This window comes from Carcharhinus amblyrhynchos, chromosome 12 (assembly GCF_965287045.1).
Source record: "Carcharhinus amblyrhynchos chromosome 12, sCarAmb.v2.hapA, whole genome shotgun sequence".
In the NCBI taxonomy this organism is placed as follows: Eukaryota; Metazoa; Chordata; class Chondrichthyes; order Carcharhiniformes; family Carcharhinidae; genus Carcharhinus; species Carcharhinus amblyrhynchos.
In genome coordinates, this window is record NC_137335.1 from 31,856,365 (window position 1) to 31,878,892 (window position 22,528).

The window sequence follows — 22,528 nt, forward strand, 5'->3', positions numbered from 1 at the left end:
AAATAACATTTAGGTGCTGAGGTGAGCGAGAGGCTCATTGATATGCAGAACACTGACATGTGTATTTCCAAATCATTTACTTAGTTTTTGTGGCCATATTGAAACTAGTATTGCTACAGCCAAAACTTCCCAATGAAGATGAGAACATTTACTGATGCCTGTGGATAGGTCCCCAAGGAATCGCTGCCAACAATTGAAATAACAAGTCAATCTACAACTGTCAAAACAGTAAATCAAGAGCTAATCCTGCATTCGGCTAGTTGCATTTTGACAGAGAAGCAGCCTGAGATTGTGAAGCAATATCAAAGACCATCTTTACTACACCAGGAAAAAAATGACAATTCATTGAAATTGACCAGAGCCAAGGTGGATTGATTTTAATATCAATATCATAAATGTCAATTTCAATCACTGTACCAGTTTACGTAACTACTTGACAGCAGTGTATCATCCAAAGGATAAATCTGGCCTAACAAATTCTTATCTGTGATGATTACTTTATTAGTGAGGTCTTTCCCCAGTGATGAGATGTGGAGATCCTAGGCTTAGCTCCACTTTACACAAATCCCTGCTTTGCAGAAACATCCAAGATAGTGTATAAAGAAAGCTGAAGATCATATTGGATCTGGAATCACATGTAGGCCAGGTAAAGATTGTAGATTTCCTTCTCTAAAGGGCAATAGTAAACCAGATGAGTTTTTAATAACAATTGACAATGATTTCATGGTCATCATTAGATTTTTAATTCTAGAATTTTCCATAGAATCCCTACAATTCAGAAAGGGGCCATTCGGCCCCCCCAAGTTTCTTAAAATGTTTGCCCTGGATTAATAATCCAGTAAAAAAAAACCACTGTACCATCGCCTCTCGACCTTTTTTCCCTTCACGTACTTATCATAGAATCTTACAGTGCAGAAAGAGGCCCTTCGGCCCATTGAGTCTGCACCGAACACAATCCCACCCAGGACCTACCCCCATATTCCTACATATTATACCCAATAATCCCTCTAACCCAGACGTCCCTAGACACTAAGGGGCAATTTCTTGGCATGGCCAATCAACCTAACCTGCACATCTTTGGACTGTGGGGGGAAAACGGAGTACCCGGAGGAAACCCACGCAGGCACGAGGAGAATGTGCAAACTCCACACAGACAGTGACCCGAGCTGGGAATCGAACCCAGGAGCTGTGAAGCAGCAGTGCTAACCACTGTGCTACCGTGCCATCCCACCCCAAAGTAAATTTGTACTTATCAAATTTCCTTTTGAAAGAGTTGATTGTATCTGCTTTCAACACACCCTTTGGGGCAGGGCATCATAACGTCTGATTGTTTAAAACATGTTTTTCACTATGTCGTCACTGATTCTTCTGCCAATCTCCTTACATCTGTGTCTTTTGGTTCTTGATTCTTCCACAAATGGAAATTATTTCCATCTACTGTGTGGGATATTCCGACCGCGTTCGCTCCAAGGTCAGAAAATTCCAGCTTTGCATGGCCTGTGTCCTGCCCGCTACAATTTCCGTGGCGCGTGGTACAGTAGAATGCCGCCCACAATGTCTACTTCCATCATGATTTTGAACCAATCTATCGAACCTCCTTTCCATCTTCTCTGCCCTAAAGAGCAACATCAGCTTCTCCAATCTATCCTATAAGTGAAGTCCCTCAACCCTGAGGCATACAAATAAATCTCTTCTGTATCCTTTCTAAGGTTTTCACATCCTTCCGAAAGTACAGTGCCTACAATTGTACACAAAGTGTCATTTAAGGCATTACAAAGGTTCATCATAACTTCCTGATCTTTGTGTTCTATGCCTTTTACCTGCAAAGCCTGGGACCCGCATCATCATACTACCATTAACATTGGGTGGCTCCGGAGGCGTAGTGGTTAGCACTGCTGCTTCACAGCTCCAGTGACCTGGGTTTGATTCCAGCTTGGGTCATTGCGTGGAGTTTGCACATTCTCCCTGCGTCTGCAAGGGTTTCCTCCAAGTGCTCTGGTTTCCTCCCACAGATCAAAGGTGTGTGGGGTTAGGCTGACTGGCCATGCTAAATTACTGTCCTGGGATCACAGGTTAGAGGGGTTATGAGGTAAATATGTGTATGGGTATAAGGCCTGGGTGGGATTGTTATCAGTGCAGACACAATGGGCCGAATGGCCTTCTTCTGCACGGTAGGGATTCTGTGATCGTATCCATTTGAAAAATAACCATTTACCACTACTCTCTGTTTCCTGTCACTTACCCAGTTTTGCATTTATGCTTCCACTTTTATTTCATGGCTTTCAATTTTATGTATTGTGTAGCACTTTTACAAATAACCTTTGGAAGTGCATGTATATATCAATTGCACTGCCCTCATTAACCCTCTGTTATTTACTCAAAAAAACTCAACCAAGTTAGTTAAACATGATTTGCCTTGAATGAATCGGTGTTGGCTTTCCTTAATTAATCCACATATGTCCTAGTTATTGTTGTTTTATTTTCAGATTGTCATTTCTTAAAGCTTTCCCACCATCAAGATTAAACTGACTGTCCTGTAGTTGGTGGATTTACCCTTACACTTGGTCCTTTTCCATAGCTAATTCAACCCCTATGATTGCTCTGCCCTAATTTTCCCCAGTGATACCTTCTCCACTTGATGCAGTTCATTCTCCAGAATGAGATCCAGCATTGCCTCCTTCTTCGTTGGTCCAGAAATATGCTAATAAAAAACAGTACCCTGACTACACTTCAAACACTCTTCCCCCTCACTATTAGTCCTTTTTTACCCTATTACTATCATAGTCTATGTTGTAACAATTAAAGTTCCCTGTTATCACTACTCTGTAGTTCATACACCGCTCTCTAATTTTCCTATAAATTAGCTCCTCTATCACTTTTCTATTGGATGTTGGTCTACAAAATACATCAAATACTTTAATGACAACTCTGTTATTGCTTAACTGTAACCAAATAGATTCTGCCACTGACCCCTCCAGGGCATTCTTTCTCTTCAGCATATATTATTTTCCTCGATCAATATTGTCACCCCTCCTCCTTTCTTTCATTCCTCATTTTGTCTGAATACCTTGTATCTAGGAATATTGCATACAGGAATATTGAGCCCTGCCTTTGTTTAAGCCGGGGCTCTGTTATCACCATAAAATCATATCCCCTTGTGGCTAGTGTACCAGCAGCTCACAAACTTTATTTGTCATGCTTTGTGCATTTACACACATGCACTATAAATCTAATTTAGACCTTCTTATTTTCTCTTATTCTAATCCCCATCTAATACCTGACTATTTATTACTCGAGTGCTAAGAACCTCTCTTAAACATTTGTGTACCTTATTCTTCTTTCAAATACTGCCCACTACCCGTAAAATTTGTTTACATCCATTCCAAAAGCATGAGCAAACTGCCTCACAGGGACATTAGTTCAGAGTCTGTTGAGGAGTGGATTATTTGCTTTGGGATTATCTGATGTGGGTTTTCAACATTTTTGTAGCTGCTTTGAAAGATCTTATAGTTCTCAAGCGATTACTTCCCTGTGCTGAAGATGTGGCAAAGAACATTAAAATTTTTGTGAACTAAACAGTTCTTATTCATCCAAAATGACTTAAAAAATTCAGTAAAACCCCACTGATCATAGTTCTTGCATATTTTGTACAACACTTTCTAAACATGGACATAATCTAATCAGAAGTAAAATTTTGGGGCAATCATCAAGGTGATCTTGTTTATCTGAACGCCTACATTTACAAGCGTGAGCAAGTGACACTAGCATTTGTTGCATCCCTAAAGTGGCAAAATAATTTATATTTTAAAGTAAATGCACATAAAATTAACATTTAATACATCAGGTTTGAATAACATTAAATACATCTACAGTAGTTTGGGTGGGTGGCAGAAAAGAATATGCTTGAAGAAATTTAAAGTCTACTCATTTCTGATGAACAGTTTGGATATTAAACTTTCCTTCAAACATATGTACAGCTCATCAAGCAGAAACCAGAACTGAAGGAGGAACTAGAGTTACAATTCATGGTGGTGGAAGTAGATTCAATAGAAACTTACAAAAAAAAGGATAAATACTTGGAAGGGGAAAAAGATTGCAGGGCTGTAGGAGCATGCCTAATTAGCTGGAGTTTTCCAGCCTTTCACGTCCCATTGCCACTGCGTGCGAGAACGGAGAATTTGATGCTAAACCAGCACGAAGGATGGAAAATTCCACCCAACAAGTTTCTTTTTCAAAGAGCAGGCATGGATGCAATGGGCCCAATATTTTCCTTTGTTCTTCAGATTCTATACATGGATATATATTGATTTTGATAAAGTTGGTGAGATTTATATTTCTATGGCCTACAATGATACCAGAACATAAAAAAGGTAATTAAATTGTTACCTTTTCAAAAAAATTCAAAAAAAAGGTACCAAACATGCAAACCTTTCAGATTATCAAAAAACACCATCCCTGGAGAGATGACTGAGAAATTTTCTCATTCTATTATACTCAGCTTCACAAACATACAGAAAAAAAACAGTTTTATTCGAAGATTGTGCCATTTAAGATTAAGGACTTGGAAAGCAAGTACTTTCATTTTGGCAAGATAAAGAACATTTGTAATCACATGTTATCAAGTCACAAAATTAATTACTTTAAGGCATTGTAGCTGTTGCTGTTCAAAAGATGTTGACCAACTCTTAATTTTGTTTTATTTCATTATCTCATACTTATGGTCCACCAAGATGCAAGCTACAAGGTTAATCAACCAATTTATTTTAAAACTACATAAAATCTGTTGTCACTCCAAAAAAAAATTGTCAGTTGCCAAAGTACTAATTTGTAAAACGTATGTGCTCCACAAAACATGTAGCTGCTAACTTGGTGTTAAGCTTTGTCCAAGATATATTTTCTTCATGAAAAAAAAAGTTTGCTTTTTTTTTACATGCACTGCCTGACTGGTTATCAGTTAGATACTTCAAATTAATGCTGTCTAAATTTATTCAACTGATTCAACAGGAACTGCTGCCATTAAAAAACAGAAATCACATTAAAACAACCAACCTCGATCCTGTGACATAGGTGACTGACTCATGACGGGATGAGAGCTGGCATCTGATTGGCTGTTGGGAGGTTGAGCTGGCATCTGAGTGCCTGCATTGAGAAGAAGGTACAGATAAATGCAACAATATTCTAATTTATTGGCTGCAGAATAAAAGATAAAAGAAAATCTATAATTTACTGATTAGAATTTTCTAGGAAGCAAAAAACATCCACTTCATTATGAAGTAAACTGCAGTCTATTTTTTGATTTCTGTGGCAGAAAACTCCTTTTCTGGAGTAACACAGATTACGGTATGAACTTTTCTTGGAAAGTACCATTTACTTGCAACTTTGTGTTGTTAAAAATAATTCACATCATCTTTCACTGCAGGTCAAAAACCCAGTACTGAGTCACCCTGAATGAATAAAGGCTTCTGGAAAAATAAAATGGAAGTAAAGAAAGAGGCACATATACTAAGGACACGGACAGCAGGGAAGAGTATGACTTTGGAGTCACAATTTCTAAATTTTCAAGTGACACCAAATTTGGGAGGGAGTAGTCAATACTGAGGGGAATATAACAAATAACAAGATTTTAACAACTTTGTAGAATGTACATATATAATTGGCAAACAAATTTCAACACAGGTAAATGCGAGACATTTTGGCAAGAAAAATAAGTTGCACGTTACTTAGAAAGAGTCTAAATGGGATGGAGGAGAAAGGGGATGTGGAAGTACAAATATACAAATGACTATAGTAGTGGCACAAGTTAACAAAACCATAATAAAACAAACAAAACACTCAGATTTATTACTAGAGGGATAGAATTGAAAAATAAATAAGTTACGCTAAACTCGTATCAAACACACCTGGCGCACTGTGAACAATTATAGTCCCTATATTAAGAAACAGATATGGAGACATTGGAAACAGTGGAAATTAATTACAAAGATGAATGCAGAAATGCAGGAATGTGCCTATCAGGTTAGAATGAACAGGCTGGGTCTCTTTCAACCTGAAAAAAGAGAAGGCTGAAGGATGACTTAAAAGGGGTCTTTAAAATTCTGAAAGATTTTGATAGAGGAGACACACAGAGAACATTTCCACTTGCAAGGGAGGGCCAAAACTAGAGGCCATCAATATAAGATAGTAACCAAGAAATCCAAAAGGGAACTCAGAAGAATCTTTACTGAAGGAATGGTAGTAATATGGAACTGACTACCATAAGTTCTGACCCAATATTCAGCAGCAATGGCCATAAGATATAAAATTTCCTCCCTAATTGTCTTGGGTTCTCTTTCCCCTGAGTCATTTTTTTCAAATTTACCACTTAGACCAAACTTTAGGTCATCTGTCTTAATGTTTGCTTTTATTAATGCATTTACAGGATGTGGAGAAGTTCCCATCTCTAACTGTCCTCAAAGATGATGGTAAACAGCCTTCTTGAAAATGTTGCAGACAATGTTGCATAGGTACACCCACAGCGCTGTTATGGAGCGACAGTGAAAGAATGGCGATATATTCCCAAGTTGGGATGATAAGTAGCTTTGTGGAGAACTCCCAGATAGTCTGCTGCCCTTGTCCTTTGAGGTGGTAGCAGTTGTGGTCTGAAATGTGATGTCTAAAGAGCCTTGGTAAGTTTCTATAGTGCATCTTGTTGATGGTACTGTGCATCAGTGGTAGTGAAATACCAATCAAGCAGACTGCTTTGTCTTGAATTGCATCAAGCTTCTTTAGTGTTGTTGGAACTACACTCTTCCAGGCAAGTAGAGAGTATTCCATCATAGTGTAAACTTGTGCCTTGTGCATGATGGACAGGCTTTGGGAATCAGGTGAGCTAATCACTGCAGGATTCCTAGCTTTTGACTGCTCCCATAGCCACAATATTTACATGGCTAGTCCAATTCAGTTTCTGGTCAACGGTAACCCCCTGCATGTTGAAAGTGGAAAATTCAGCAAAGGTAATGCCATTGAATGTCAAGGGTCAATGGTTTGATCTCTCTGGTTATAGTAGTCATTGCCTGGTGCTTGCGCAGAGCGAATGTTATTTGCCACACATTAGACCAAACCTGGATATTATCAGATCTTGCTGCATTTGGACAAGGACTGCTTCAGTATCTGAGGAGTGCAGAATGATTCTGAACATTTTACAATCATCAGCAAACATTCCTCCTTCTGACTTTACAATTGAAGAAAGTCATCAATGAAGCAGCTGAAGGACAATACCTTGCGGAGCAATGATGTTATGAAACTGAGATGCTTGACCTTCAACAACCACAACTATCTTCCTTCAGCAGATATTCCCCCATTCCCAGTGACTCAAGTTTTTCGATGGCTCCATGAAGCCATATTTGGTCAAATGTTGCCTTGATGTCACAGGCAATCATTCTCACTTCACCTCTGGAGTTCAGTTCTTTTGTCCATGTTTGACTTAAGGCTGTAATGAAGTCAGCAACTGAGTGACCCTGGTGGAACCCAAAATGAGCATCAATAAGCTGGTTATTGCTAAGCAAGTGCTGCTTGATAACATTGCTGATGACCCTTTCCATCAATTTACAGATGATCAAGTGTAAATTGAAGGGGTCATAATTGGCTGGGTCAGATTTGTCCTGCTTTTTGTGCACAGGTCATACCTGGGCAGTTTTTCACATTGCTGGGTAGATGCTAATATTGTAGCTGTTCTGGACCAGCTTAGCTAAGGCGCTTGGCAAGTTCTAGAGAAATATTTTCAGTACAACTGCCGGCCTTTGTAGTATCCAGTGCCTTCAGCCATTTCTTGATAACATATGGAGTAAATCAAATTGGCAGAAGACTGACATGTGATATTAGGGACTCTGGAGGAGGCCTAGATGGTGATGGGAAGGAATAACAAGACCAGAGAACCACGGATGATCAGAGATATTCAGGATACGATGAGAAGGAAAAGAAAGGCTCTTAGCAAGTACAAGAAGGGCAAATCAGAGGAAGCATTTGTGAAGGGAGGAGCTTGAGAAAGCAATTAGTAAAGGAAAGAGCAGATATGAGAAAGTGGGGGAAATCCCATGATATTCTATAAGTATATCAATGGGAAGAGGATAACTGAATTGTATCACCTCACATTTTTCAGAGTTAAATTCTGTCTGCTACTTATCTGCCCATTTGGTCATCCCATCTATATTTTCTTGCAGTGCCACTCACTCAGTCTCACTGTTAACCTCACCCACCTTTGTGTCATCTGAAAACTTACCAATTCTGCCCCCCACATAGACACCTATGTCATTTATATAAATGGTGAATAATGGGGGACACTGCACAGATCCCTGTGGTATGTCATTGGATATTGGTTTCCAGTCACTAAAGCAGCTTTCTGCCATCACTCTGTCTCTCCTACAATTGAATCAGTTTTGAATGCTCTTTATTAAATTATCCCGTATCCCACATGCATTTGCCTTCTTTATAAATCTCCCACGTGGGATCTTGTCAAAGGCTTTGCTGAAATCCATATATATGACATCAACTGCACCGCCCTCATCAACACACCTGGTTACTTCCTCAAAAAATTCAATCCCCTACTGATACTGTTGTGGACAGATGCATCTGTGACAGGCAGGTTGTTAAAGATGAGGTCAAGCATATTTTTCCCCCTTATTGGTTCTCTCACCACCTGCCACAGTGCCAGTCCAGAATTATGACCTTTAGGATTCAGTGGGCTTGATCAGTAGTGGTATGACCGAGCCACTCTTGGTGATGGGCACTAACATCTCCCACCTATAGTATGTTCTGCACCCTTGTGACCTTCAATCCATCCTCCAAGTGGTATTCCATATAGAGAGCAATGATTGATCAGCCGAGGGAGGGGTGGTATGTGACAATCAAGGGTTTCCTTACCTATATTTGATCCAATGTTATGAGATTTCATGGGGTCTAAGTCAACTTTGAAGACTCCCTCTGACAATATACCACTGTGCTGCCACCTCTGCTGGGACTGTTCTGCCGGTGGGACAGAACACATCTGATTCTGAGTATGATTATGTCAGGCTGTTGCTTGGTTAGTGTATGAGACAACTCTCCCAATTTTTGCACAACCCCTCAGATATTAGTAAGAAGGACTTTGCATTGTCGACAGGGCTGAGTTTGCCGTTGTTGTTTCCATTGCCTTAGTCAATATTGTGTCATCCATCTAGTTTCATTCTTTATGATTGATATTTTAATAGTTTGATAGAACGGAGTGACTTGCTCGGCATTTCAAAGGGCATTTAAGCGTCAACCGCATTTTTGTGGCTCTGGAGTTACATGTAGGCAGGTAACAATGGCAGATTTACTTTCCTAAAGGAGATTAGTGACATGGTTTCATAGTCATCATTAGACTTTTTTTTATTGAATTCAAATTCCACCATCGGCTGTGATGGGTTTCGAATCCGGCCCCCAGAGCATTACCCTGGGTCTCTGGGTTACTAGTCATCATAATACCACTACGCCACTGCCTTATGGCACAGTGATATATTTTGCTTTTCAATGCCCTGTGGAATGCTATGGAATACTTTATTATATTAAGAACACTATTAAGAAACATAAGTTGTTATTTTCAATGTTGCAGTACAAATCACTCTTACTTGGAAAAAGACTGAACAATGAAACAAGGATCTTGATGTGCACTGGAGGCCTTGGTGGTGGAGATACAAAGGAGGAGGGAAATTAGCCAGAAGGACCTTAAGAAGTGTTGAGAAGACAGTGAGAGCAGATAAACTGTAGCAGTCAATGCCATGAGTCAGGCTCAGATGATGTTGATGCACTGCCACAACCTCACACAAGGGATCAAGATCAATGAATGCAGCTTCAATTTCAAGGGTAGTACGATGCCAGCTTGCTTCAGGTTGAGGTCACATACAAGTTCTGCTGCAAATTCAGGTGAACACGCCAATGGGATGGTCTACTGAAGGGAGCTGATGAGTATGAAATGTTTAGTGCACTTTCAGCATGGAAGTAGTGACGAACTTGCACATTTGTAGACCATGATGCAGAATCAGAAGGCTCAGTTTTCATTGCAGCACAACTTGAAGTCACCCAATGCCTAGATGCTGCAGTGGAAACTTATGCTTCTGCCATGTCAGTGGACAGCTGTGGGCAACAGACCCGTAAGATGTTGCTAATCACAAATGACTGAATATATATTCAATAACTGGAAGAACTGTCCTTCTCTGCCTCTTTCCCTTTTCCTTAGCCCCTCCATCCACCAATGCAATTTAAAGGGATCAACTAATTACAGTTTAGCTGATGATTGTTTTCTGGCTGCTGTATCAATTGTACAAACGTTTGGTTCTTTCTAGAGTTCTCTGAAGTTACTAAAGGAAGTGGTGTGACAGGTACTGATGGAGTTTGTCCTCTCTCAAAGGCTTTTGCACAAGCTAATTGCTCCCAAATGTAGATGCAGTCTTAGAAATTAGAGTTAGGGTTAGACAATGCGCAGAGACCACACAAGGAAGGGACTTCAGCATCACAGAGTCCATACAGTGCAGAAGGAGGCAATTCAGCCTGTCTTGACACTCCAGAACGACATCTTTATCCAGGCTGATCCTTCCCGTCCTATTCCTGTATCTCCACACATTTATCATGGCCAATCCATCTAACATATATATCTTTGGACTGTGAGTAGAAACCAGAACACCCAGCAGAAACCCATGAAGACATGGGCAGAACATTCAAAATCCACACAGACAGACAGTCACCCATGACTGAATCGAACCTAGGTCCCTTGGCTTTGAGGCAGCAATGCTAAACACTGTCAAGTGCTGCCCAACATCAGCATAGAAAGAGCCAGCGCATAAAAACTGATATGGTCAAATCATGACTGCAAATGCAGTCCTCACCCTGCCCTGAGGTCAGACGTGTGACCGAAGTAGGTAGCAGTTTCAGTCAGGCTGACAGCTCAATTACTGCTCCTCGCTGGCAGTTAAGTAGAACAGTTCTCTGAATGTCCAGGGCAGATGGAAGGGGTAAGGAAGCAGGAAGAAGGTAGAGAAGGACAGTCTTCTTGCTGCTGAATATGTGTTCAGTCACGTGGGATTAAGACAAGGCATTAGGTGAAGCACTAAGCTCTAGAAGAGATCTGGCATCAAATCTGCTTTGCAGACTAACTGACTTCATGCTTTGCCTATTCTGTATACTTTTAGTCAATGCTTTTCTGCACGTGTCATCCAGTTTGACTTGAACCAGAAGAGAATGTGTGTGTGCGTGCACACCACTGATGTCATTTTGGAATTCTTTAAGAGCACTCTTAACACCCAAAAAATAGGTGCTACAAATCCAGCTTAATCCACCATTTGCACTTTAAGACATTTTATACTGTTTAAATGCCTCGTGGTGTGGAAATAAAGTGGTAGAATAGTTAAACACTGGTCTAAGTGTTCGATTTCAGTAAAGATGAATGTCTGCAGGCAAAGGACCCAAATACAGCCTCCATATAAATATCGTCACGAGATAAAGGAAGTCAAAAATTTCAGAACTGCAATGGCTAGACCAATTTCCAAATAATTCAGTCTCTGCATTCTATTGGTTTAAGGGTATTTAAGCATATTTCATTCTCAACCATGGAAATATTACATTGTTAGCACCAAATAACATGCATCTAAGTTTATTTGTTTAAAGAGAGTGAATGTTTTCTTAAATAACAACTACCTCACAGAAAAAACTGGAATTTGATTGTAACGTTACCAAAAATAGAAACAGGAAGTGGTAGAAATACACATGTCCATCAGTACTTGTTTCACAGTAACTTAATTGCAGTGTGAATGCAAGCCTACTTGTGATTAATAAATAAACTTTTAAAAAAACTTTGCAATGGAAAGGACAGGCAAATGTTTTATTGTATTTTGACAGGTCCTTTGGCCCAACTTGTCCATGCCATCCCTTTTTTAACCCCTAAGCTAGTCCCTATGCCCACGTTTGGCCCATATACCCATCTTACTTATGTAACTGTTTAAATGCTTTTTAAAAGACAAGATCGTACCTGCCTCTACTACTACCTCTGGCAGCTTGTTCTAGACACTCACCACCCTTTGTGTGAAAAAAATCTCACCCCTCTCACCTTAAACCTATGCCCTCTAGTTTTAGACTCCCCTACCTTTGGGAAAAGTATTGACTATCTAGCTGATCTATGCCCCTTATTATTTTATAGATCTCTATAAGGTCATTGCTAAGCATCCTACGCTCCAGAGAAAAAAGTCCCAGTCTATCCAGCCTCTCCTTATAACTGAAGCCATTAAGTCTCAGTAGCATCCTAGTAAATCTTTTCTGCACTCTTTCTAGTCTAATAATATCCTTTCTATAATAGGGTGACCAGAGCTGTATACAGTATTCCAAGTGTGGCCTTACCAATGTCTTGTAAAACTTCAACAAGACATCCCAGCTCCTGTATTCAATGCTCTGACTAATGAAACCAATCAAGCCGAATGCCTTCTTCACCACTCTGTTCATCTGTGACTCCATTTTCAAGGAGCAATGAGCCTGTACCCCCTAGATCTCTTTGTTCTGAAACTCTCCCAAACGCTCTACCATTAACTGAGTAAGTCGTGCCCTGGTTCGATCAACCAAAATGCACCACCTCGCATTTATCTAAATTAAACTTCATCTGCCATTCGTCAGCCCACTGGACCAATTGATCAAGATCCCACTGCAATCTGGGATAACCTTCTTCACTGTCCACTATGCTACTAACCTTGGTGTCATCCACAAACTTACTAACCGTATCTCCTGAATTCTCATCCAAATCATTACATAAATTACAAATAACAGTGGACCCAGCACCGATTCCTGAGGCACACCACTGGTCACAGGTCTCCAGTTTGAAAAACAACCCTTCACAATTACCCTCTATCTTCTGTCATCAAGCCAATTTTGTATTCATTTGGCTACCTCACCTTGGATCCCGTGAGATTTAACCTTATGCAACAATCTATCATGTGCCACCTTATCAAAGGCCTTGCCAAAGTCTATGTACACAACATCGACTGCACTGCCCTTACCTATCTTCTCGATCATCCCTTCAAAAACTCAATCAAATTTGCTAGACATGATTTTCCACTCACAAAGCCATTCTGACTGTCCGTAATTAGTATTTGCATCTCCAAATGCCTGCAGATCCTGTCTCTCAAATTACCTTCCAACAACTTACCACTACAGAATGTGCGGTTCATTGGCCTGTAGTTTCCGCGCAGTCTTTCTTAAACAAAGGGGCAACATTTGCCACCCTCCAATCTTCAGGCACTTCACCTGTGACTATCGGTGATTCAAATATCTCTGCTAGGGGACCTGCAATTTCCTCCCCAGCCTCCCACAATGTCCTGGGATACACTTCATCAGGTCCCGGGGATATATTGACCTTGATGCGCTTTAAGACTTCCAGCATCTCCTGTGTTAAATATACACTCAAGACATCAGTATTTATTTCCCCAAATAATACCGTGCATAGGTACATAGGGGAGAAAGAAAGGAGAGTGTGCAGAATGTAGTGGTACAGTCATATCTAGGGTATAGATAAAGATCAACTTAATATAGAACCATAGAACATTACAGCATGAAACAGGCCTTTTGGCTCTTCTTGCCATCAGTGAATGCTGATGAGAAATATTTATTTAGAATCTCACTTATCTCTTGTGGATCTGCACTTAGATGACCTTGTTGAGCTTTAAAAGGCCTTACTCTCTCCCTTGTCACTCTTTTGCTCTTTATGTATTCGTAGAAGCTCTTTGGATTCTCCTTTGCCTTATCTGCCAAAACAATCTTGTGTCCCTTTTTTGTCCTCCTGATTACTCTTTTAACTTTATTCCTACACCCTCTATATTCTTCAAGGGATCCATTTAATCCCAGTTGCCTATGCATGTTATGTGCCTCAATATGTTGAGTCATCCAGGGTTCCCTACTTCTACCAATCTTGCCCTTCACTCTAAGAGGAATGTGCTTACCCTGAACCTTGGTTAACATACTTATGAAAGCCTCCCACTTACTAGACATCCCCTTGCCTTTCCACAGGCTCCCTAATTAACTGTTGAAAGTTTCTGCCTGATACCATCAAAATTGGCCTTGCCCCAATTTCGAATTTTACCTTTTGGACCAGACTATCATTTTCCATAGCTACCTTAAAACTAATGGAATTATGGTCACTGGTCCCAAAGTGATCCCTCACTAACACTTCTGTCACCTGCCCTTCCTTATTTCCTAAGAGAAGGTCAAGTTTTGCCCCCTCTCTAGTCGGGCCATCCACATACTGAATGAGAAATTCCTTCTGAATACACTCAAATTTCTCTCCATCCAACCCTGTAATACTATGGCAGTCCCAGTCAATGCTGGAAAGTTAAAATCTGACTATCACCACCCTATTTTTCTTGGAGCTATCTGCATTCTCCTTAGATATGAGCTCTTCAATTGCCCACTGACTATTTGGGGGCCTATAGTACAACCCTATCAAAGTGATTGCCCCCTTCTTATTTCTCAGTTCAACCCATATAGATTCAATGGGTGAACCCTCAGATATATCCTCTCTCAGTACTGCTCTGATGTTTTCCTCAATCAAAAGTGCAACTCCTCCTCCTTTCTTACATCTGTTCTATCTTTCCTATAGCATCTGTACCCTGGAACACTGAGCTGCCAGTCCTGTCCCTCACTTAGCTATGTTTCAGTAATTGCTATAATATCCCAATCCCATGAACCCATCCATGCCCTGAGTTAATATGCCTTGCCTGTCAGGGTTCTTGTATTGAAATAAATGCAGTTTAATCTGGACGTCCCTTGCTCTCTGTCTTGCTTTTGCCTGGTACTAGGATTATTGACACTGCCTTTATTATTTAATGTGCTCTCTTTAACTTCTGTGCTGTCCTCAACTTTCTTTTCTGTCTCCCTACTGCTTTGGGTCCCACCTCCCTGCCAAACTAGTGTAAACTTTCCCAAGTGGCTCTAACAAATCTCCCCACCCAGGATATTAGTCCCCCTCCAGTTCAGGTGTAACCCGTCCCTCTTGAACAGGGCAGCCCTTCCCCAGAAGAGATCCCGATGAGCCAAAAATCTAAATCCCAGCCCACTGCACCAACTCTCAAGCCATGCATTCATCTGCCTACATGGTACCAGTAGTTGCCCAGAAATTACTAACTTTGAGGTCCTGCACTTTAGCCTTCTGCCTAACTCTCTATATTCACACTTCAAGACTCATCCCTTTTTCTACCTATGTCGTTGGTTCAAAAGCAGTTCATATCTTATGAACCTGACTGAATGTTTTAAAGATGTGACTAAACACATTGATGAAGGAAGAGCAGTAAATGGAGTATACATAGACTTCAGCAAGGCATTTGATAAGGTGCCCCATGTAAGGCTTATTGAGAAAGTGAGGAGGCATGGGATCCAAGGGGACATTGCTTTGTGGATCCAGAACTGGCTTGCCCACAGAAAGCAAAGCGTGGTTATAGATAGGTCATATTCTGCATGGAGGTCAGTCGCCAGTGGAGTGTCCCAGGGATCTGTTCTGGGACCCTTGCTCTTTGTGATTTTTATAAATGACCTGGATGAGGAAGTGGAGGGATGGGTTGGTAAGTTTGCAGATGACACAAAGGTTGGAGGTGTTGTGGATAGTGTGGAGAGATGTCAGAAGTTGCAGCAAGATAGGATGCAAGACTGGGCGGAGAAGTGGCAGATGGAGTTCAACCCAGATAAGTGTGAAGCGGTTCATTTTGGCAGGTCAAATAAGATGGCAGAATATAACATTAATGGTAGGATTCTTGGCAGTGTGGAAGATCAGAAGGATCTTGGGATCCGAGTTCATAGGATGCTCAAAGCAGCTATGCAGATTGAAGGTGTGGTTAAGAAGGCGTATGGTGTACTGGCCTTCATCAATCGAGGAAGTGTTAGCAAGTGTGAGGTTATCCACTTTGGCAGGAATAATAGTAGGAGAGATTACTATTTAAAGGGCGAAAAGCTGCAGCATGCTACGGTGCAGAGGGACCTGGGGGTCCTTGTGCATGAGTTGCAAAAACCCAGTCTGCAGGTGCAGCAGGTGATCAAGGAGGAGAATGGGATGCTGGCCTTTATAGCGAGGGGGATTGAATATAAAAGCAGGGAGGTCTTACTGCGACTGTACAGGGCACTGGTGAGGCTGCAGCTGGAGTACAGTGTGCAGTTTTGGTCGCCGCACTTGCGCAAGGATATATTGGCCTTGGAGGGGGTGCAGAGGAGGTTCGCCAGGCTGGTACCGGAGATGAGGGGGTTGGACTATGAAGAGAGACTGAATAGACTGGGTCTGTACTCGTTGGAGTTTAGAAGGATGCGGGGGGGATCTTATCGAGACCTATAAGATAACGAAGGGAATAGAACATAGAACATAGAACATAGAACATTACAGCGCAGAACAGGCCCTTCGGCCCACGATGTTGCGCCGACCAGTTACAAAAACAATGACCCACTAGCCTATACCAATCCCTTTTCGTCCATAAACCTATCCAGAGATCTCTTAAACGCCCCCAAACTAGACGCATCTACAACTGCAGCAGGCAGGGCATTCCAATCCCTCACCACCCGCTGGGTAAAGAACCTACCCCTGACATCCGTCCTGTAGCTACCCCCCCTTAATTTAAAGTCATGCCCCCTCGTGCTAGCTTTCTCCATCCGAGGAAAAAGGCTATCACTATCCACCCTATCTAAACCCCTAATCATCTTATATGTTTCAATAAGATCCCCTCTTAGCCGCCTTCTTCCCAACGAAAACAACCCTAGATCCCTCAGTCTCTCCTCATAGGACCTCCCCACCATACCAGGCAACATCCTAGTAAACCTCCTCTGCACCCTCTCCAACGCCTCCACATCCTTCTTGTAATGCGGGGACCAGAACTGCACACAGTACTCCAAGTGCGGCCGCACTAGAGTAGTGTACAGTTGCAACATTACACTGCGACTCCTAAATTCAATCCCCCTACCAATAAACGCCAAGACACCGTACGCCTTCTTGACAACCTTATCTACTTGATTCCCAACTTTCAGGGATCTATGTACACACACACCTAGATCCCTCTGTTCATCCACACTATTCAAAGTCCTCCCGTTAGCCCTATACTCGACACATCTGTTGCTCCTACCAAAGTGAATTACCTCACACTTCTCCGCATTAAATTCCATCCGCCACCTCTCGGCCCAGCTCTGCAACCTATCTAAGTCTCCCTGCAGACTATGACACCCTTCCTCACAATCTACCACACCTCCAACTTTGGTGTCATCAGCAAATTTACTAATCCACCCAACTATACCCTCATCCAGATCATTAATAAAAATTACAAACAACAGTGGCCCCAAAACAGATCCCTGAGGCACACCACTCGTAACTGCACTCCATGATGAATATTTACCATCCACCACCACCCTCTGTCTCCTATCTGATAGCCAATTCCTGATCCAACTTCCTAGATTACCCACAATCCCATACATCTGCATTTTCTGCAGAAGCCTACCATGGTGAACCTTATCGAACGCCTTACTAAAATCCATGTATACCACGTCAACTGCCTTACCCCCATCCACCTCTTTGGTCACCTTCTCAAAAAACTCAATAAGGTTAGTAAGGCACGACCTACCTGCTACAAAACCATGCTGACTATTTCTAATCAATTCATTACACTCCAAATAACTATAAATCCTATCCCTAATAATTTTTTCTAAAACCTTGCCCACAACAGAAGTAAGACTCACCGGTCTATAATTCCCGGCAAAGTCTCTGTTCCCCTTCTTAAACAATGGGACAACATTCGCTATCCTCCAATCCTCCGGGACTACACCAGAGACCAATGACGACCTGAAGATCTGAGCCAGAGGCTCTGCAATCACCTCTCTAGCCTCCCAGAGAATCCTAGGGTAGATCCCATCCGGACCAGGGGACTTATCTATTTTCAGCCCCTCAAGAATTTCCAGCACATCCTCTTTATCAACCGTAATACTTTCTATTTTACACCCCTGCGACCCAATGTCCTCCTCAGCTATATTCATGTCCCCCTGCGTGAACACCGAAGAGAAATATTGGTTCAATACTTCTCCAATCTCCAATCAAATGGATAGGGTAGAGGTCGGGAGATTCTTCCCGCTCAGAAAGGACAGCAGGACTAGAGGGCACAGCCTCAAGATAAGGGGGGGGGTGGGTGCAATGGACCCCCAGTGGAGTTGAGGAGGAAGTTCTTCACTCAAAGGGTGGTGAATCTCTGGAATTCTCTGCCCGTTGATGTGGCGGAGGCTACCTCGCTAAATATATTTAAGTCACGGGTAGATAGGTTTTTGATAGACAAGGGAATTGAGGGATATGGGGAGAAAGCGGGAAAGTGGAGCTGATCCACTTCAGATCAGCCATGATCTTATTGAATGGCGGGGCGGGCTCAAAGGGCTAGATGGCCGACTCCTGCTCCTACTTCTTATGTTATGTTCTTATGTTCTTATGAATTGAGTTTAGGAGTCAAGAGATAATGTTGCAGCTATATAGGACCCTGGTCAGACCCCACTTGGAGTTCTGTGCTCAGTTCTGGATGCCTCATTACAGGAAGGATGTTGAAGCCATAAAAACGGTGCAGAGGAAATTTACAAGGATGTTGCCTGGATTGGGAAGCGTGCCCTACGAGGATAGGCTGAGGGAGCTCGGCCTTTTCTTCTTGGAGAGACGAAGGATGAGGGGTGACCTGATAGAGGTGTATAAGATGTTGAGAGGTATTGATTGAGTGGATAGTCAGAGGCTTTTTCCGAGGGCTGAAATGGCTGCCACAAGAGGACACAGATGTAAGGTACTGGGGATTAGGTACAGAAGAGACATCGGGGTAAGTTTTTCACTTAGAGTGGTGGGTGCGTGGAATGGGCTGCCTGCAGTGGTGGTGCAGGCGGACTTGATAGGGTCTTTTAAGAGACTTTTAGATAAATACATGGAACTTAGTAAGATAGAGGGGTTATAGGTAAGCCTAGTAATCTCTAAGGTAGGGACACGTTCGGCACAACTTTGTGGGCCGAAGGGCCTGTATTGTGCTGTAGTTTTTCTGTGTTTCTAGTAACGACTTCTGGCTGGTCACCCTCTCCCTTAAGAATGTCCTGCAACTGCTCAGAGACTTCCTTGACCCTGGCACCAGGGAGGTAACACACCATCCTGGAGTCTCGATTGCAGCCACAGAAACACCTGTCCTATGCCTCCAACTAGTGAGTCCCCTATTAGTGATGCTTGCTTGCTCTTTGCCCACCCCTGCTCCACAGCAGAACCAGGTGTGGTGTCACAGGCCTGGCTGCTGCTGGTATCTTCCCCTGACAGAATCCCCCGTAACAGTATCCAAAACGGTATACTTGTTTGAAAGGAGAATAGCCACAGGAGACTCCTGCAATATCTGCTTGCCACTCCTGCCATCATCCATCTATTTGACTGAACCTGTGGTGTGACAACCTCCCTGTAACTCGTGTCTATCACATTCTCTGTCCCTGGTATGCTCTGCAACGTATCCATTTGCTGCTCCAACCAAACAATGTGGTCTGTGAGGAGCGGCAACTGGACACACTTAGAAGCAAAGAAAAATGTAGCACAAAAACAGGTCTTTTGACCCTTCTTGGCTGTCCCTAGTCCCACTGACCGGCACCTGGACCATATCCCTCCATACCCCTCTCATCCTTGTACCTGTCCAAGTTTTTCTTAAATGTTAAATGTGAGCCCGTTTTCACCACTTCATCTGGCAGTTCATTCCATACACCCACCACTCTGTGTGAAGAACACCTCCCCCCCAACTCCAATATTCCCTTTAAACATTTCCCCCTTTACCCTTAACCCACGTCTTCTAGTTTTTTTCTCCCCTAGCCTCAGGGGAAAAAGGCTGCTTGCATTCACTCTATCTGTACCCATCAAAATCTTATACACCTCTATCAAATCTCCCTTCATTCTTCTATGCTCCAGGGAATAAAGTTCTAACCTAGTCAACCTTTCTCTGTAACTCAGCTTCTCAAGTCCCGGCAACATCCTTGCGAACGTAGAACACTAAAGCGCAAACAGGCCCTTCGGCCCACAAGTTGCATCGATCATATCCTTACCGACCAGACGTATCTATAACCCTCAATCCTAGGTACTCATCCAGGAATCTCTTAAAAGACCCCAACGAGTTCGCCTCCATTACCACTGACGGCAGCCAATTCCACTCACTCGCCACCCTCTGAGTGAAAAACTTACCCCTGACATCTCCTCTGTACCTACTCCCCAGCACCTTAAACCTGTGTCCTCTCATAGCGGCCATTTCAGCCCTGGGAATTAGCCTCCGAGAATCCACCCTATCTATACCTCTCAACATCTCTGGAATTCTCTGCCCGTTGAAGTGGTGGCGGCTACCTCGCTAAATATATTTAGGTCACGGGTAGATAGGTTTTTGACAGACAAGGGAATTAAGGGTTATGGGGAGAGAGCGGAAAAGTGGAACTGATCGACTTTAGATCAGCCATGATCTTACTGAATGGCGGGGCAGGCTCAAAGGGCTAGATGGCCTACCCCTGCTCCTATTTCTTATGTTCTTATGTTTTTATGGTCTCAAATCCACCTCCCCACCTGTTCCCCATATCCTTCTTTTGAAATATTACAAGTATGTCTACTTCCCTCTTGAAACCATTCAACAATTTAGACTCAACCATGCTACAGGGCAGCGAGTTGCACAAATTCTCCACCCTCTGGGAGAAGTAGTACTCCTCATCTTGTTTTAAATCTATTGCCTCTAAACCTACAGCTGTGACATCTTGTTTTAGATTGTCCCAAAAGGGGAAACACTTAGTCAACATTTACTTTATCAATCCCTTTCAACATTTTATATTTGTCGATCAGATCTCCTCTCATCTTTCTAAACTCCTGTGAATTCAAGCCCAAACCGTTTAATCTCTCCTCATCCATCAATCCTTCATCCCAGGAACATTCAACAGCATTATCAGCGCTGAATTCCCCACCATCAAGATCCTGGAAATCACTACTGATCAGAAAAATAAATACTGCGGCTACAAAAGTGGGTCAGAGGCTGAGAATTCTGTGAGGAGTAACCAACTACTACCTCCTCAAAGCCTGTCCATCATCTACAAGGCACAAGTCAGAAGTGTGATGGAATATTCCCCACTTGCCTGGATGAATGCAGCTCCAACAAAACTCAAGAAGCTGGGCACCATCCATAATTTGCACCCTATCCACCATTTTAACTATTCATTCCCTCTACTCCTCACAGAGTGCAGCAATGCGTACCAACCGCATCATACACTATAGCAACTCAGAGAGCTACTCCTTCATAGCATCTTCCAAACCTGTGCCATTTCCACCATGTGGAAGGACAAGGGCAGAAGACAAATTAGACTACCTATAATCTCCTCTTCAAGCCACACACCACCCTGACTTGCCATTCCTTTACTGTCACATGATCAAAATCCTGGAACTCCCTTTGTAACTCAAAGGGAGTTCCAGGATTCAAATTTTTTGGTGTCCAGATCACTATCAACTGGTCCTGGGGTTCCCCCCCCTCCCAACCTCATGCTGACACTATAGTTAATAAAGCCCACCAACACCTTTACTTTCCTAGGAGACTAAGGAAATTTGAAATGTTAGCTGCAATTCTCATCAATTTTTACAGATGCGCCATACAAAGCATTCTTTCTGGTTGTATCACAGCCTGGAATGGTCCTGCTCTGCTCAGGACAGCAAGAAACTACAAAAGGTCATGAACGAAGCCGAGACCATCACGCAAATCAGCCTCCCATCAACTGGCTCTGTCTACACTTCCCGCTGCCTCGGAAAAAACAGCCCGCATAATTAAGGAAGCCCCCCCCTCCGGATATACTCTCTTCCACTTTCATCCTTTAGGAAAAAGTCTGTGGACTCATACCAAACGACTCAAGAACAGCTTTTCCCTGCTGTCATCAGACTTTCGAATGGACTTACCCTGCGCTAAGTTGATCTTTCTCTACACCCTAACTATGACAGTAACACTAGATCCTGCACTCTCGTTTCCTTCTCTATAAACAGTATGCTTTGTCTATATAGCACGCAAGAAACAATACTTTTCACTGTATACTAATACATGTGACAACAATAAATTAAATAAATCAGTAGTAACTCCCTTTTGAGTGAATCCATACTAATTAAATTGCAGTCGGTCAAGAAGGCATCTCATCACCACTCTTTCAACAAATGCTGCCCTTGCCAGCCACATGCACACATTCCATGAACAAATAACTAAAAACACAGACTTTTAAACCTATAAATATCAAGTCTTTTTATGAGGACTTCCTGCCCCATGAAGATGCAAACTTGATTAAACAAAGAGAAGTGGCACTTTTCACTATTGTTGATAATTCACTTGACGGCAGTTTCTACTGTGTCTATTCGGTATTTTCAATTTTTTTTACTATTTTAATATCTCAGTCCTTTGGAAACCAATTTCTAAAAGATGAATCTTTTAAAGTTTGAAGGTCAGTTTCTGAGTGTCTTTCAAGTTTTTAGGAGTTGAGTGGGGTCTTA

The 22,528-nt window shown here is 42.3% G+C and overlaps 1 protein-coding gene across 8 annotated transcripts in view; it reads right to left on the reverse strand.

Annotated features, from left to right (window-relative positions):
* The window catches only part of arid1b (AT-rich interactive domain 1B), a 557,854-nt gene that overhangs the window by 168,961 nt on the left and 366,365 nt on the right, over nt 1–22,528 (reverse strand). For all 8 annotated transcript variants that reach the window (XM_080200334.1, XM_080200331.1, XM_080200332.1 and 5 more), the window contains exon 6: nt 5,050–5,139. In XM_080200334.1, coding sequence (XP_080056460.1) covers nt 5,050–5,139 — 90 coding nt within the window. The remainder of the gene's footprint in view (nt 1–5,049; nt 5,140–22,528) is intronic.